The sequence below is a fragment of the Lichenostomus cassidix genome, chromosome 2 (assembly GCF_008360975.1).
Source record: "Lichenostomus cassidix isolate B80296 chromosome 2, HeHo_3.0, whole genome shotgun sequence".
Classification (NCBI taxonomy): domain Eukaryota; kingdom Metazoa; phylum Chordata; class Aves; order Passeriformes; family Meliphagidae; genus Lichenostomus; species Lichenostomus cassidix.
This window is the reverse complement of record NC_139482.1, coordinates 86,912,472-86,931,375: the sequence shown is the minus strand read 5'-3', so window position 1 is coordinate 86,931,375 and position 18,904 is coordinate 86,912,472. Positions and strand designations below refer to the sequence as shown.

General features: G+C 38.4%; 1 protein-coding gene across 2 annotated transcripts in view; it reads left to right on the top strand.

The window, feature by feature from the left end:
• MOCOS (molybdenum cofactor sulfurase) overlaps positions 1–18,904 on the top strand; it is a 208,837-nt gene that overhangs the window by 140,758 nt on the left and 49,175 nt on the right. For both annotated transcript variants that reach the window (XM_085052270.1, XM_085052271.1), the window contains one exon: positions 15,529–15,728. In XM_085052270.1, the coding sequence (XP_084908396.1) occupies positions 15,529–15,728 (200 nt within the window). The remainder of the gene's footprint in view (positions 1–15,528; positions 15,729–18,904) is intronic.

Here is an 18,904-nt window from a genome sequence, read left to right as displayed (position 1 = left end):
CATTTCATATGCAAAGCCTCTTTCTCTGGTATTAAGAACATCTTCATTTCAAAGCTTAGAAAAGTTAAAGAAGACTGAAGGCTGGAGTCAAGAAAGGAAGATAGTTCTTATACCTGCAGTGGCTGTCACCTGCTTAGAGATAATAAAAATACCTTCTGAAATTTAAAACTGTGCTTTATCTCAGCTTAAGTTCCTGCAAGCTTTTTGTATTTGGGAGCAGTGGCAGCCTGTCCCCATGGAGGGACAAGGCTTGGCTGTGGCTGTCCTGAGGTGCTGCGCGTTGCTGCCCATGGCCCATGTGTGGGAACAGGAGGAGGAGGCATGGTAGGAGGAGGAGGAAAGCGGCTGCCTTGGCACAGGGTGCCCCCCAGTGCTGGCAAGCCTGGCCTCAGAATCCAGGCAGCTCAGTGTGGCCCCATCCCAGCCCCGGGCTCTCCCTCCTGCCCCATCCTTTCCCTGGTGCCTCCTCCAGGCGCCCCGCCTTGGGCTGGGAATTGGCATTGTCCACATGGATCTCCATGGCTGTCTTTGGCATCCTCGGCCAGGGGCAGCCAGGGGACATGCTGCTTCCTGAGAGAGGGAGCTGCTCTCCTATGAGCTGGGCACCCCAGGGCTCTGTGCTCCTTTAGTCCCCCCAGGACCAGAGTGGATCCCTGCAGTGTCACAGAGGTCTCTGGGCATCTCCAAGCCCTGGCAGCAGATCCCAGGCCTCATTCTCAGCACAGGTGTCCTGTGGCAACAGGGTTTGGTGAAAGACATTATATTCTTTAATTATTTAGAGAAGCTGGAGCTGAGTAAAAGGGGGAGCGTGAGAACAAGAAGGTTGTAAAATAGAGTCTGAGAATTTTATAAATTTGAATTTTTAAATCGAGGCTGGTGATACCAATTTGTTAATTGAATAACCTCATAAGCATTTAAAAGCAATATATTTTTATGGCTGTGTTAAGTGGTTTTAAAGATATACTTTGCTCTCCTTTTCATAAATTAGTCTTGATAATATCTTCCTGTTCATGGAAGCAGAAATTCTCAAAATCTGTCTCTTGGCATTTTGCCATTTTGTGGCAGTAATAGATCATTCTCTTCTGACGGGAAGAGTTTTAAATAAATGTCAGCTCAACAAGCAGCTGTGTGAAACAGGCTGATCCAGCCTCTGTCTTTGGGTCAAATACTCACTGTGTCTGCTGCAAGCGAAATACGAAAACTAAAGAGATGAAATCCAATGGGGTGCATTCAGTTAGCATGGAAGAATTTCAAAACAGCTTGAATGATGGATCTGCATCTCGGCAGCACATAGGATATGGAAAAATGTTCTTGCTGGTTACTGCAGGAGAGCTTTACAGCTGTGGAGGATCCTGTCGGCTTTAATAGGCTCTGAATACATTACTGACTAACCTGGCTTATGAGCAGCTGACATTAAAGTACCTGATGCCCCTGACACACTCCTTCATCTCTTCCCTGCCTGTAGAAGAAGAGACAAAATCTGCAGGAAAGTAATACCAGTGTAGCCAAAAAGCCAAAATAGCTGAGCAGTATAGTGATGTGTTTAACTTTGGGTATATCTTCAGATAAAGTTACATGTCACACACACCCAAGCTCAGCGAATATTATCCATAAAGAGCTGTGGAAATGAGGGAAAAGAAAGAACTGTCTAAGGCATGGGAAAAAAATTAATCCTCTGTAACAGAGCTCGTCATATGTTACGAGAAAGTGTGGTGTGAGTTAAGTCAAAGCGTGGTAGCTGCAGAAGAAAATAAAGACTGCAGTTGCTGTCTCTGGCTGTTGAACAAAGTGAGCCTTCAAGGTTCAGCTTTTAGTCAGAAATAATCAACACACTGTCTTGTTACCAACACTTCTTGTTATCTGCTCTGATAAAGAAGGATCTAAGCTTTTATATTAGATCACATACTGAACTTGACAGCATCATTCCGATAAAGAAAGAAAAAAGACAAAAGCAGTAATGAGTATATTTGGCAGGACTTATATTGTCAAAGCCTCAAAAAGAAAAGGGTTTGGTTTTTTTTTGATTGATTGATTGTTCTGACCTTACAGATGAGTCAAGTCTCAGCAGGACCATAAAACTGTAATTTTTCTGACCCTTCAGTTTATAGTACCTTCCTTTTTCCTTTTCTGTTCCATGTCCAAGACAGGTGAAATGTTTCAACGCTCCTTCTACTGATCCTAGAAAATTCTGTGATTCATCATAACTTCAGGATATTAATCAGTTTATTTCTTGCATGTTCAGAGACACAGAAGAAAAGAAGTATGTGAGCCAACATTTCTTATCTATTTATTTATTTGTTCTCCAGATGTACAAGGGGTGTTTTAATCCTGTGAAACATTTATCTTCAGTTGGCATGTGAGAGAGTAGAACTCTCTAGGACACTAGAGAGTCTCTCAAGAGCAAAATATAGGCTTTTCTATCACTTCTCAACACTGTGGAAATTCTGATATCAGAATAGCTAGGAAGAAATTAAAAGATGATAGAAGACAATACTATTACAAAGACCTGAGAGCAAGAGGTATGTCATGTAAGCCTCCTCATACTCTGGAGAGCATGGTTGTAAAAGTATGTGAGGAGACAAGAAAAAAGGAAATTGCTAATTGGTGTAAAAAACTCCCAGGCTAGTTCCAAACTGCTGAAGTTTCAGCAGCTTGCTGAAGAAGGACTTGCTGTGTAGCTGTCACCTACTGCTTTGTCTCTCCTGGGGAGTTCCAGTTGACTGCCTGCCTTTGTCACAAAAGGCCAGCTCATCCTGCCTCTTTCTGACCTCTTTTCATAGTTGTGTTGATGCCTTCTCATTTGACAAGGCTCTCTGGTGAGAGTCATAACAGATATTATAATGAAAGAGAAAAGGGTTGAGAAGTCATATCACAATCCAAGCTAATATCATCTGAAAAATGCTTCATCTGATCCTGGTGTCACTTTTGGGCACTTTAAAAGAGAGCAACACACTAAGGTTGATGTTCTTGCAGTTGCCTTTTGGTCTTACCTATTTGGTAAAATTTCTCTGTTGAAAACTGCTCAGTAAATAAAAACCATTTATAATAAACACACGAAGATGTTCTTCAACTCTTAAAAATTATTGAAGAGTTTAATGGAAAAATGCCTCTGACTACTGGTAAAAGATTTTGCAGATGGGAACCCACAAAATTGTGGGACTGTTACTGTTCTCCCAAAAGGAAACAGGGCTGATTGATTGCATATTGTTACCCCTTATGCTGTCATATCCAAGAAGGCAAAAGAGTTTCAGAGAGGTAAATGAATATATCAGTTCTGCATGAAATGCAGCCACACTGATGTTTGGCACATGCACCCTTTAAATGCATAGCCATGCCTTTAAATTCACACCTCTTAATTATACAAGTTTTCCTGTTGGGTTTTCAATCAAATGTTTGAACAGTTTGATTAATCACTGCGATTCTAATTGGTCTGAAGTTTGCTGCTGCTTTGAATTAGGTATCTTCTCTCTTCTGCAAAGTACCTCAGTAGGGAGATGTAATTCCTGTAGGATCATCACCTAAGTATGTAAGACCACCAGAGGTGTGGTAAGGCCAGAAAGGTTGAGTCATTAAAATATTAGGTTGAGTCAAGAGAAATATTTGAAGCTTGTTCAGCCTGAAACAGCCGTTCTGGTTAGTTCAATTCAGACAAGAATATCTGTTGCACTTAGGAAATTAAATGGACTACATAATAATCTTGAATAGGCTTAAATCATTTCAGCTGCAAACCAGGGCTCCTGACTGCTCAGCTAGAGACTCCAAGCCAAGACGACATTATGAGCAAAAGTGTCTTGTGTGCCATTGCAGCCATCCAGATTGTCTCCTGTATTGAGTTAAGCATCTTTCAAGAAGGAAAAGAAAGAAAGAGATGAACGTATTTCATCAAGAAGTTTTGTAATTCAAGGCTCAGTTATGAAAACAGATTTTTTGTTTCAAGTATGGCATTTGCATAGCTCATATCGTGCAGCACCTCTGTGTAGCCAAAGGTCATGGAGCTAAGCTTGTGCCAACCTTCTTTGCTGACTGGAGTAATGCTCAGTGCCTGTTAGGCATAATGGCCATATAGACTGTGAGTCATTTCTGAGGGTTTTCTTTTCATGATGCATTCAATATGAAGCTCTTTTCATGGTCATACTTTTCATTTACAACAGCAACTGCACTTGGTGGGAAAAGAATGAAAAGGAAAGTAATAAGGATTATCTGTGTATTTATCTCCTTAAATTGCTTCTTCCCTGAATATTTCCATTTATCAAATAAAGGCATTGTAGATATCTGTTGTGATTTGACCCTGGCCAAACACCAGGCACCCATGACAGCCACTTGCTCTCTCCCCTGCCACAGGTGGGCAGAGGAGAAAAAAAAATTGAACTAAGGAGTCATGAGTTGAGATAAGGACCGAGAGAAAATATTCCAAGGGCAAAAAGGCTCGACTTAGAGTTACAAAGTGAATTTATTACTAAGAGAGTCAGAGGAGGATAATGAGAAGTAAAACCAGCCCTTCCAATACCATTCTTCCCCCCAACCCCTCCCTCCTTCCCACTGACAGCGCAGAGAACAAGGCGTGGGGGGTTTGGTCAGTTCATCACTGAGATCTTCTTCCACTGCTCAGGGAGAAGAGTCCTTCCCCTGCTGTGCTGTGGGCTCCCTCCCAAGGGAGCCAGTTCTCTGTGAACTTCTCCAGCATGGGTCCCGTCTCACCAGCAGCAGTCCTCCCAAAACTGCCTCAACATGAGTCCCTTCCACAGGCAGACAGTCCTTTCAAAACTGCTGTGGCGTGGATCCCTCATCCACGGGGTGCAGTCCTCCAAGGACAGGCTGCTCCGACCTGGGAGCAGGGCCCCCTCTCTGCTGGGTTTCCCATTGGACCACAGCCTTCTCCAGGGGTCCACCCACTCTGGCATGGACACCTCCCCACGGGCTGCGGGTGGATCTCTGCATCCCCTGTGGACCCCATGGTCCGCAGGGGCAAAGCAGCTCCACCATGGTCATCACCACAGCCTGCATAGGAAATTCGGCTGTGGCGCCTGGAGCACCTCCTGCCCATCCTTCTCCATGACCTTGGTGTCTGCATGTTGTTTTCCTAACCTCCTCCTCTTCTCTTGGCTAGAAAAAATTGCATCCACTTTGTTTTGATTTTCTTCTTAAATATGTCATCACAGAGGTTTAACAACCATCTCTAATTGGCCCAGGCTTGGCCAGAAGCATGTCCATCTTCAGAGCCATCAGAGCTTGGCTCTGCTGGACATGGTGGAAGCTTCCAGCAGCTTCTCATGGAAGCCATTGCTGTGTCACACCCACTACCAAAACCCAGGCCGTGTAAAACCAGCACAATATCTTTGGAAAATATGCTGCATTAAAGGAAAAAATAAATGCATGGTAGACAAGACTAAATAACAACCAAAAAAAAACCCCAAAACAATAAACAAATAAACAAAAAACAACAACAAAAAACCCCAACAAAACAAGAGACCACACAAGTAGAGCTGTTATTTCTGATTTTTCCTTCATTATCCCTGATAGTGTTCTTTAGCAATTTAAAATATGAATTTCATAGAACAGTCTGAAGCACAGTAGCCAATATTACCACTTTAGTGGATCTAAAAGAAAGCATTCCAAAAACAGAGAGCTCCAAAAAAACCCAGGGAAGTAAAATATTTTGTTTTATTGTTCTGTGTGGTGACAAACTAGAGTGTGAAGCCCCTCAAGGGAGCACATAAGTGATTCTGGGCCCCTCCACACCTCATGGGTGTTGTAGCTTCATCTCTATGTCATAGGAAGGGAACCTTTTCCATCCTGCCTTTTTTTTGTTACCTAAAAATGTAATTTTGTGAACAGTGCCTTGAGCTGGTCCTTCATTTCTAAAGCCTTGCTGTTGTAAAAAATACCTGAAATGGAAATGATGAAGAAAATGGGGGGTTTTAAGCCATTTGTTTACACCTTAACTGCAAAGTCCCTCATTTGACAGAACTGCCGCAGCCCTTACTCTTTTTCCCTTCCTTCTGCAGAGCTCATAATGTAATGGGTTGCCATGGGAAAAGGCCAGGGCTTCCTTTGTGCATGCTGCCTTTTTTCTTTTCCCTGTCAGTGGCTCCCTCTGAGCTGGCAGCACTCATCCTTCACCAGTGCCTTGCTCGCATCAGTGTTTTCTTTTAACCTCACCCAAGTCTGTCTGCAGAGGCAGTTCCCGAGTTCACCATAGAGCTTGATTTACAGCCTGAGACAGCGAGTGGTGCACATAAGAATTGCTCATGTCTTGAATACTTCAACTCTTCTGAACTGAATCTGAAGTACAGATTTTGACTGATTTATGGTGTTACAGCTTATTGAAGCTGATGCAAGGCCAAGAGTGGTAATTTTTTTCTGAAGCACATTCTCTCCAGTCTTTATCAGGAAGCAAAAACTACAATAAGTTACTTTATAATATTAACATTTTCTACCTTAGATTACTCTTCCAGTCTTCTGTTTGGTAGATCTGCTCATTGAACTTAAAATTGAGTAGAATACCTATTACATGCTTAAAAAAGTACAAATTTTCAGTCTTAATCCAGCACACTATGTTACTGCACAGCCCCACGATTTGGAGACCACACAATCTTCTAGGTGCAGTGGATTTCAGAAGCTCAGAGGAATAAGCAATGTAATAACAACCTGCCAAAAGTTAATTTATGCCAGCCAAGACCGCAGAATATTCTGCTTGTAAAAGAATCTGATACTGTTTTACGAAGTGATTGCTGAGTGTCCCAAAGCAATGGCTATACTTTAAGAAGTAATAGCATCTCATTTTCATTGCATGAGCTCTTGAGAAGTGGGGCTGGAACTACAGCATCGTTGCTGACATCTGTGTGTTGAGAGTGTGTAACATTGTGCCAAAGTAGCCACTTTTGCTCTCATTTTTTCCTTTCATTATCCATGAAATGCTATGTGTGTTCACACATCTCACAAACTCAGCAATGAACTTCAAGAGGTCTGAGCCTGCTTTGTCCAGTCAGCAAAGACAGCCACAGGAGGGAAAGTGTGTCAGTAGGTCACCTTTTGGTCCTCACAAGAACAGTGACTGAGGTAAATAAGACTTAATGCTGTGACCTCAGAGGAAGATCTATAAAAATCACATTAAAAAAATTACGTGTTAGCTGTAGGACTCTCTTGTGGTGTTATTGTAGATAATTATTTAAACAGTAATGGTTAAAAAGCCTGGGAGAAGCCCTGGCGTGATTCAGTTTAGCATGAGGTTCCAGAATTCAGAGCACTTTTTAATACTGACTGCGTGCTTCCTTATGATTAAGGCATCAAATCAAGGAAACTTGAAGGCAGTTTTCATAATTCATTATATTTACTTTATTACACTGTTCCATTAATGACACCCTTCCTTCCACGGTAGCTATTATTATTATAATAACAGTACCAGCAAAGACCTAGTCTGAGAATGCAAAACAAACGGCAAAGGATCCTTTCAAACTATTAGAAAATTATAAATATCAACAAATCTGAAATTTATCTAAGAAAATCTTGTTCTTTTAATAAAAAATGTATAGAAACTATTTTACTAAATCCCTGTAATCTTGAAAGTTACAGATAGAGAATGGGAAAATAGAGTGATTTTTTTTCTTGTTCCATCACTATTCAACATCATGCTTTAAGATTTGTCCTCTGGAAGCTTTTCTTTAGTGTATTGTGATTCTTGATTTAATTAAATGAACTTGTGGTATATTCTGTATTGCTGTGATGGGAAAGATCTGTGGAGCCTTAGAAAGAGTGGGATGCAAAGGCTGCACAAGAGCAGAGATGGAGCATCCACAGTAGTTCATACACTGGCAGTAAAAGCCTTGGTTCAGAGATTGTCAGAGATAAAGAAGAAAGGAGTCCAACCAAAATTATGGGTAAAGGAGTACCTGTACTGCAAATTGATATGCTGCCTTGGGCACCAAGTGTTTCACTGACAGAGAGATTCCAAAAACATTATGTTAAATATTTTGCTAATACAAAACCTATAGGAAGATAGAGTCAAACCAATGGGTACTGAGGTGTGAGTTTTGGGTACAGCATTAGCCATCGTTCTTCACCTAATGTAGGCATGGTGAGCTTTGAAGCAGAACTGATTTATGTCCTAGCAAGGCTTTAGACTGGGATCTGTCATCTTAGGAAGGAAAAGAAAGAAGCTGACAGGGTTTTCAGAATATTTTAAAGGATTCTCTTGATGCTGAGGGAGAAATTTCCTCCTACAAACACCCCCCACATTTGGCTTTCTCTTTGTATTCAGTTTATTTTTGGTGCAAGTTGTTTGTATCTATTGGTCTGCACCTCCCCTCAGGGGAAAGCAAAAGCAAACAACCCACAAAACTGTGGAGACGTTAGAAAATCATGAGACTGTCAAGTAGCACTGGTGGCTGGGTCTTATAGAAAAGTTATTTTTTGGAAGAATTCAACTTAACTGCATACCTGATGATAACATCAGTTTAGCTGAACAGAAGATGACAAAATTTCTCCTCCAGCTATGTTACAGTGATTAGAAAGTTGTTGCTGACTCGAATGAGTAAGTTAGAAAATAAGTAAATAAATAATTGTTCATGCAAGATCAGGGTCAAATTAGTCTTACTGGCTTGAAAACATAAGGCTTACTGCCCCATCTTACATTTTCTAAATTCCCATGATATAGCTTTCAGACAAAGAAAGAGTTTTATGCTCTGCCTTATATTAGCAGACTAGTTGTTGAAAGTTAAAAATTCCAGGGAATAAGCAACAGTATAACTTCCATGTGCTGATTTCAAGGAATTGTGCATAGCAGGCTCCATTAAACAAAGGACAGAGACATTTCATAATAAAGCAGAAAACAGGAATGTAGGTAACATTCAGGTTTCTAACAGCTGCCAGGAGAATTCATGTCCTTTTATAGTACAAGCTTCTCTTGCGTTTTGTCCTTAAAATGACAGAATCATAAGCAGAAGTTGTTCTGCTGGACTGAGAAAAACCTTGGGAGATAAAGCCTTTAGAGGTAAAATGTGAGTATCACATAAATATGTACTTTTAGGGATGATTCTGTTGTTCTCACAGAAATCTCTGTGGGCTCACGTCATCCAGCACTCTGGAGATGCAGTTTGAGTGCTGCTTCCATGAGGTGTGCAAAGCACTCTGCCTTTTTAAGAAAGACTCCCCAGTCATCTTTTATGTTGCTGGTTTTATGGTTTGAAAAGTCATCCTGAAATTATTGCCTCTGCTGAGAGTATGGCATGGGCACATGGAAGAAAAGAAAGGATAGACAAATACACATACCCTCCCCTGGCTCAAAAAAAGAAATCTCATAATAGCAAACAGTAAATTAAATGTATCTTACCTGGAGCTTATTTGAATTCTAAGATAGCTATTAGTCTAACAAGCAGTTAACCAAAATTGGATTCTACCTGTAATTAAAATATTCATGCTAAAAGTGACTCAGACAGCTGGCTTGTACAACTTCCCCACTCTCATGTAATTCCCAAGAAATTTTTTAAAAAGCCAAAGTATTCCTCATTATGATGTCTGAAAATTAGGACCTGCTTCTTTCAGAATGTGCTGCTCATTTTATTTAGAACAAAGACTTCGAACTCCCCTCACTGTGTGAAAACAGAGCTTGAATTAGCTGCTCTAAAGAAGTGGGAGATGGGGCATCAAAGAGCCTTCTGTTCATTAAGATAAACACCGAATATGTGTTTCATGTTTGGTTTCGGTATAACATTCTGAATAGAGGATTAAGCAGTTGCTTCCCACAGTCTTAAACTATTGAGATGGTGTGGGAGAAGGAGGAGAATAACAGGATTTGAGCTATTATACAAAGAATTAGTGTTGAGAGAGTAAAAGGTCCCCCTTTTACCCATTGAATTCTGCATGGATTTAGTTGTGTTGAGAATGTAACACGGCTCTCTGTTTTGGACACACAGAAAGTACATAATTAGGTTGCAGGAGTCCATCTAAAGTTTCAATCTGGACACTGATCTTGTGAGATGGATTCTTGCCAGTTCATTATGTACTTTGAAATAAAACTATGTAGTTTAAAAAAAAAAACAACCCAACACAGTTTCATAACTGAAATTTTCTTTTTATGTAATCCTTTTTGTTACATCTTAACTTTAGAAAGAAGCCTGCATGGCAAGGTATTATATTTTTAGAAGTACCATTGACACCTGGGGACACAAATTTTACTCTTGTTGCTCTCAAATGCAGTCAGCTTAGCTGCAGAAACAGTTCTGGTCCATCCCAATTTGTGTTCCCCAAACCAATTTTTATTACATATGTTTTATAGATGTAGCTGATTGGACCAGTCATGTGAGTCAGTATAAATAAGGGGTTTGCAATCTTCCCATGCCTTACGCCTTTTCTGTAAGTGTGGGTAGTGGATATTTTTACGAATCAGCTGATTTACAGTATTTTATTTTGAGTTAAATGAATGAGATTTGGTAACAGTTATGGCCAATATTGCAGTGCTCACATCAGAAGAACTCCTTTTTGTTGATGCCAGGGAAAAGTTCCCTGAGGGATTTTATATCCTTAGTTCTCTTTTTGAAACAGACGTTTAGTTGCTGTTAGCCAACCTGTAAACTCATTGTCATGTTTGGGGAGTTTCTTAACATAAATTTTGTTTATTTCATTGAAGCTGATTAGAAATTAGATACTTTTTTCTTTTTTTTTTCTCTAGAAATCTGTTATTCCTCACTCTGGGAAACAGGCAGTAGCTAGATTTGGTCTTACTTAGGACAACTGTTCTCATAATTTAGAGGGAAGACCAACAGAAGTGGGTATATTTAATATTTTTATTGTTAAATGTAGAATCTCTACCAAAGGTTGACTGATCAAGTTGATTATATTTTCTTATCTTTATTTTCTTTTCTTGTATTGTATTTATAACACTTCGGGGTTGCACTTTGGGGGCAGGAAATCGGATCATCTTATGAATATTTCATTTTCATGTTAGCAGTGTTCTGTTTAAAACAGGATTGCTAAAGAATAGCAGTGGTTAGAATATGTTGTTTAATGTGGTTTAAAGCTGAAGCACTCAAATTTGCAAAGGAGATACGTGAAACTACCATTACCAAGTTCATCCTCACGAGATTTTTTTTGTGAGGAGAATAACACTAATTAGGTGACAGACTTCAGTCAAAGACATCCAGTTCTAGGCATAAAAGAACATCAAAAAAAGCTCAGAAATTCATCTTATATGCACATCTTGGAGGAAGTGAAGGAAGGACTCCAAATGTGTGACAGGATTTCCAGGTTCCATGCCTTCATTAGCACATTGACTCACAGGTCCTGCGTGGTGATCTGTCTCCTTTGGATTCAGTAGAAGGTGGCTACATCTTGGTTTCATTCCCTGCTGATTGGTTAGCTGAGATTTCAGCTCATTATTTCTCTGCCTTGTTGCTGCTATTAGGTGATGCAGACAAATACTGAATCACGTTGATCTTTCTCTTATCCAAAGATATATGTGAGATTTGATTTACTGGAGTGATAGAGAATTTGTCTCTTAAACCTCAGTTTCTGTGGCTTTTTCAAACTGAGTTAGAACAATAACTGTATAGTTGTTTTATGTCTTTCTCCTTCCTTATCTCCAGTATTTAGCTTCTCATAATAAGAGAGATAAAAAATGTATTTGAATGCAGATCACAGAGGTTTCTGAGTACAGCCTGAATACCTTAAGCACCAAAGCTTTTATTCTAGAGGCTCATTTTCAGTTTCTGCTTTATCTTAATCTCTGTATTCAAAATCTTTTATAGGTGTTGACATATGTCTATTTGTTTACAGTTCTTTCAGGAAGAACTAACATTTGAACATTTGGGCTGCTGTAATCCCAGTTCTTTCAGAGAGGAGACGATATGCCATTACATGTTTGCCATTATGTAAAGCAAAACCAGGTCTATGCTAACTCAAAATTTTTCTTTACTGAATACTTTTTCGACATCTGTATATCTCAGACTTCTCTGATTAGATAAAATTCCACTGGAAAAAAAATATCTTATTCTATTTTGCACAGAACAAGCAGATAACCAGACAGAGGTAATGCAAGTACAAGATGTTATCACCAGGCAAGACAAGCAGTGGATTTATTCTACCATGATGACACCTTCTTGTGTGACATAACTTCCCCTTCACTTCCAGGTGACCTAATTGACCCACAGTCTCTGTGGATAGGCATATGCACACATGCAGTTCCTGTGGAAGAACTGACATTATGAATTTCTCTGGGGGTTATCCAGTGCAGCGGCAATCTGAATTTTCCATACTGGAACAGTATTCGTTTCCATAACACAACCCAAACTGTGGGATAAGATGGGATGGCAGGTCTGAGATGGTGCTGACCTATCAGGATGCTGTAGTGTGCAAACATACATCAGCAATAGGACGTGCAAAAGCACCTCCACAGGTTTGCTAGAATAGTTTGGCAAGGAGGTTTGTACACAAAAGTACAAGCTTCCTTTGTCAATCTTTTCTGCTCAAAAACTTTATCACTACAAAAGTGTATGGCATACATTGTGGAAACAATTAGTGTGAAAAATCTGGTTCTATTGATAAGAAGAATTAATTAAATTATCATGTCTGACTTAATGTAATGTCAAAAAATGCACATGGAGACAAAGTAATAAGTGGCATATTAATCCACAGAAATGTAGAAGTTTCCCTTTTAACAGAGAAGTCCTTACATTTCTGCTATAGGAAGAAGTCACTGATGAGTGCAGATGCGAGCGTTCTTTGTGCTGAATGTGCTCCTACACACATTACATACATAAATACAGTGAATGGTACTAGATAGACTTCATCTGATGTAATTAAGCCATGGGATTAATTCTGATATAAATTACAGAGTGCAAAAGTTGTTCCTGATTTTAAAATAATTTTTAGGAGCAACTAGATACAATTCACCTTAATGAAGTAATGCAGTGATAAGGAATAAAATTGTTAAACTGAGAAGGAGTCAGGACACTTGAGTCCTTCCTAGCACCTTCCTGAGGTGAAGTATCAATGATTTTTCCAAACTGTAAGTCTTCCAAAAGGCTTATGATATGTTACTACTTTTATTCTCAAACAGGCAGCTAGGGGAAGAATCTCTCAGTATTCAGAGCTAAGGAACTGGTCATAAAACCCGAGTTCTGTATAGAGAGAAGAAAAGATGCAGGAATGCAATAAGCTAAAAAATACCATGTCAACCATAATATAGAAAATTATACATTCTCATTTAACTTGGACTCAGTCAAGAAATGTGTTTTTTTGTCACCCCAAATATGAGACTAGATCCTTAGATCATGTTAGAGACCAAAGATTTGTTCTGGTTTTTATCTTCTCTTCATCACATTCTTTTCCTTAGAAGAGAGATGAGGTAAGCAATGGATTTATGCAATACACAGTATAGATAAATTTGTTGAAGAAAATAAAAATAAATCACAGCTATTTTCTGAATAGACCCCTTTTTGTGTCAGAATAAACGTCAGATTGTTGGCAGTTTTTCCACAAGGTTTTCTGTGACATCAGACCTAATTACCACCTATTCTGCTACTTAAAAATATGGGACCTTAGCAACACAGTTTCCTTTCTCCAATCATGGGGCAGAAAAGCAACTGCAGGCTATTGAATTTGGATTTGTCAGAATAAATAATTAAAAGGCTCATCAGCTTTTTGCTAATGAACAAGGAAATGTGATTAAGAAACTTTAAAGGAGAATAGCTGAAAACAATATAGAAATGATAGCAGGATGATTGCTGTGAATGAGTGACTGAAATTTCTGAATAAGAGATTTCTTCAACCAGGCACAAGGACAGTAGTTTAATCTTCTATTAAAAGATTCCTGACAATTTGGAAAAGCTCTGAATCAGGAGATTAGAGACATCTCAGAAGCTGACAAGGCAGCAAGGAAGTCACTTCTCTTAAGACAGCTACTTTCTGGCAAATGCTCAGAAATAACTTTTGCATGTGTGGTTTTGGTTTTCTTTTTTGCTATTTCAGGACTCTTAACTTCTACCCAACAATGACTAGGACATTTCTGACTAGGCAATCTTTTATTGCCAAAGACTCTGAAAATACAAATCATCTTTCAGACCAAAATGTTCTAGAGATGTTTGCCAAGTTTACTGTGGCTAACATCTAGAAATTGCACTGATTAGCTTCTGGCATGTTTCCTTGCAAGTGCTTTGCATGTTAGCATCTCATTAAATATCTTACTCCTCTTTAATATTCTTCAGCACCAAAAAATGTCCTTTCACCTTATATCTAATCTGTTTTTATGCCTTTAATATCTGCTCTCCCATCTTATCTAAAGGAGGTAGCATCTATAATAGAGATACTCAAATAAAAGCAAAATAACAGATGCTGCTGCAATTCTTCTGCGTGTCAGGAGAAATATATCTTATTTTTTTCCTTTATATGCATTCAAAACTGGCACAGTCTTTTTATGAATAAAGGCACAGAAGTCAACAAGATTACAAAATTTCTTTTTAAGAGTGGAATTTTTCAGATACTCAGATGTAAAAGTGATACGCACAGAAGTGTGAGATTCATAGTTACAAAGATTAATAAAAAAAAGGTAAAATAAAATGTGAAACATGCTCACGTGCCTCAAATAGGATACTCAGCAGTACAGAAAATACTCTGGGTCAAAAACCCAGAAAGAAAAATGCTTTTCTACTTCAAGAGGTCTTTGGGGAAATGATTCTTTACCTTTTCTTTTCCTTTGCACATGATGTAGACCCACCATGGTGCAGAACGTAGTGTGCATAATGGACGCCACTTCAATAGGGACATCTAGCAAAGACACAACCTCCTCTCAAAGAGCTGAGATGTAGAAGAGATCTTCATCTGTCAGGAATTCTCTACAGTTCTCTTTTCTAAGCTGCACAGTGTAGCAAAAGAAAAAAAAAAAGAAAAAATTCCTCTTTATGCTTTTTCCAGGCCAAGTTCTGTGAAAACTTCTCTCTGCAAAGTTTCTCTTGAGCCCCCAGATTGCATGGGTGTAGTCAATGAAGCATTCACAATGTCCTTTTGCTTCTATAGAACTTTCTTCTATTGAACGTACACTCTTGGAAGGATAATTCATTATTCAAGTAAATGTCTAGTAGAATGGCATTTTTAATTTCTCATTACATTTAGAATTTTATTATTTTTATTTTGTCTTAGACATAAGAGTTCCCTTTCTGTGCTGTGTTAGAACTGATGCCTTGTTTCAATGATTTCCAGAGCCAGATCTGGAGAAAAATTTGCTTTTCAATTTATTTCTGCCAGAACATCTTAGTTTTATGTATAGACTGGAACTATAAATCTTGTAATTGGTGTAATCCATTTCAGTGTAACTTTAGCTTTCTACAGTAGATTAGCTACAGATAAATCCTTGGTGCAATTCTGCAACTTTTACATGAATAAAGAAACATTTGAAAAATGTATATTAATTTAAAGAAGCACAAAACTACCAATTGTGTGCTAATTGCCTTACTGCTACATCATTCTGAAAAACCATCCTTTTTTTACATTGCCATAAAAATAATGCACCTGACATATATGTGCACTTTTGTTTTGTAGGTGGAATGGAGAAAATAAAACAGCATACCTTTGCATTAGCTCACTACACCTATACTGTGCTGTCTAACTTAAAATATGCCAATGGGGCTCCTGTTGTACGTATTTACAGTGATACAGATTTCAGCAGTCCTGATGTCCAAGGTCCAATCATTAATTTTAACGTGCTCAATGAAAAAGGAGAAGTGCTTGGCTTTTCGCAGGTAAGTTTTTCTCTTGTCTTAACTTGAGTTTATGGTTGTATTTTAAGCATATTCACAATGACTTCTTTATCCTAGAAGAAATATTTTATTCATAGTAGTCTCTTCTGAGGTTTTGGGTTTTTTTCTTCATGGCTCTACACCATATAAACACCAGTTTTAAAGTAGTAGAAAGAGAATCCAATAAATTGTGCTAGCACAATACAAAATACATAATAGCCAGAGGCAATATCTTACAGATTTATTACTCCACAAACAGGAAGTTTGGAAGTGGGCTGTTTTAACAGGATACATTGACTAGGCAGTTTGATTTTTGTTGACTTCCCTCTCTAGAGTACTCAAAACTGGGAATTGAAGAGCAAGTCTGGAAAAGCTGATAAAGAGACTGCCTTGGAGCTTTGATATACAAGTGAAATTAGATCTCAGAATATTGAAGGCACCAATGAAAGAGGAGTTCTCTTTTCCCTTCAGCTCTAATAATTACATTCTTGTAATATTCCTGAGGAAGCATGGAATAAAGTTGAATGATCAGTGTAAAGAGTGAGACTGAAGCTCAAGAAATACTTGAATGCTGTCCTTCTCAGCAGCATTTTGTAGCCTTTGTCCATCAGGTATACCAAGTATTTTTAAATTGAAACTTCATTAAGCATTTATCCCTTCAGTAGAGAGGTAATGGTGTGTGACCATAACTGTGTGTATGGCTGTGCACCATGTCGGCAGTGGGTCACGTAGGGGAGAGTAGCTCACTTGCTCATCAGGAGAAGGCAGAAAAGCCACAGTGCTCTTGTTTTGCTTAATGCCTCTTTTATTTCCTTGGCTGCCAGAGAGAACAGGATAATGAGGGGAACATGGAGATTGTCTACAAGAATACAAGCAGAGATCCATTTCTCACAAGGGAGAACAGAAGTGAAGCACTTGCTTTGTAGCCCACAAGTGTGGAGTTTTGCTTTTTTTTTAAGGCATTTACCTGATGAACATGGCATACTCAAATGTATAGTACTCAATAAGCTCTTCTACACCTACCTCTCTTTTTAGACAATGCTACCAAATAGTGGCAAATGTTCACCACATTTCATTTTAAAGCAGTCTGCATTTTAGAAGTGAATTAGTCATTTATGTAGCCTTCAATATGTATGACAACGTTCAGAAAAGACTGGAGACATTAACACAACTGCGTTTGTAAAACTCCCCAAGCACTTTGACGTTGCTTCTGTTCTTTGGTTAAAACCAAAACCTTTCTCTTGATTTCTGATTTTCACAATTTCTTAGTAAAAATGGCTCATTCGTGTATCACTTTTTAAAACTTAACTGAACCCTCAAATTAAAAATTCTTTTATATTCTTATAAATCCATTGTGCCTGTTTGCTGCAGTGGCTGCTCATAAAAATCTTCTTTATTGATCTGTGTCATCTGGATTGTGCTGTTCACCAGATTCTCATAATTTCTGGTGTATGTAGAATGAAGAACTATAAAATTTTCAAATGCATCCCAGTCACATCTGCAGTGCCTGTTAGATTGCTTTGTTTAATTAAAATAATGTGGAATTTAATGACTTTTGGAAATTAACAAGCAGCAGCACTATTCTTTACAAAGCTACAATATGTGTGATATGTATATATAATTGGCTTCTTTATGGAATGAAATTCTTTCATAGACACCTTACAGAAGTTATGGGGGAGAAAAATCTTTGTTGCTTCTTCTTTATGTTTACAAAGAAAATACATACAACAGAAAGTAACCTCCATCAAACTGACAGTGTAATCTCATCTTCATACCTGCATGCATGTCTAAAATTAGATAGGTTTATTCAAATCAAAGTTAAATCCAATACTTTTGGTAATGGTTTGGAAATGAAATAGTGTCCTCTGCTTTGATTGTGTCTGTGGTCTGCACATTCATGTGGATTCACTGGGCAGTCTCCAAATGCAATCTTGTGGAGTTAGGAGAACATGGTTTCAGAAGGCTCCCAAAAAACATTTTGGGGAATTTTTTATGAAGGGAAAACTGGATGGCATTTCTGTCTGACATACCTACTACTAGTGGACACCAGTTAATGCCTCAGGTTGCCTTTCAACTAGTATACTAAAAGAAAAATGGTAGAACATCCTATTCCTTTATGGATGATATTCCATCTATAATTAATTGCTTATAACCAGGCATTGAACCAGTTCTATTTGTCTTTCTGACAGGCAATTGTTATGTGCCCATTGCCTATTATAGGGCACAGTGTGACTGGACATTAACATCTGGTAGCTTGAAAAGGACAATATGGCTACCTGATTCCAGAGAAAATATTATGAGGAGGCTTGGAGCAGTTTATTTGGAACATTTGAGATTGGCAAGAAAGCCTTCATAAGTAGACACTGTCTTCAGAGGATACCAAGCTTACATTTAAGCCTCAAGATTTGCATAATTGGCATGATATTCAAAACTCTGAACTAAGCCCAAGATATTTAGGATGTGAAAGGCGTGTAGTGAAATACATGACATGGAACACTGCTGTGGAAAAATGAAAACAGAGAAAAAATTATGTCTTTCATCTGTGCAGCAATGGCAAAGAAAGTTATTCTCACCTACTCGTATGATTGAAATCCATTTCTCAGTGTTATCAGTTTAATTACCAGAGCTAACAAGATTGTGCCACTAAACACAAACATGGGGAATTACATACATGGGGTCAATTGCATCCAGAGGAAATAGCCACAATCTCAGGTTCATCTTTGAGTAAAACCTTCATTGCATCACTGAAGAGCAAATGAAGGCATTTCATTAAAGTGAGAAACAAATAACCGCACCATGATCGCATTCTCGGAGATGGCAGCAATTTTTACAGCCTCCTTTCCCAATATATATGATATACAATACTTAGACATTAAGAAGCTATAGAGTGGGGAGTGAAATAATTATGGAAGTCAGTTGAATTGCTATTGCTTTTTTTGTTTAAATGTTTCTTTGTGAGTGTTGAAGGGTAATACTGTCTTAGAATATTATACTTGGAAAAAACTTGTGTTGTATACTATATGTATCATTGGTTTAATGGACAGTTTAATTACTAGTTTAGGTTTTTTGCTCTAAATGGTAATTAAAACAATTAAATAAGAGGGTCTTGCAGACTCCAAATAGTCACTCAAAAGCTTTGTTTTTTCTTTAGATTTGTCATTAAACATGTCTTTATATAG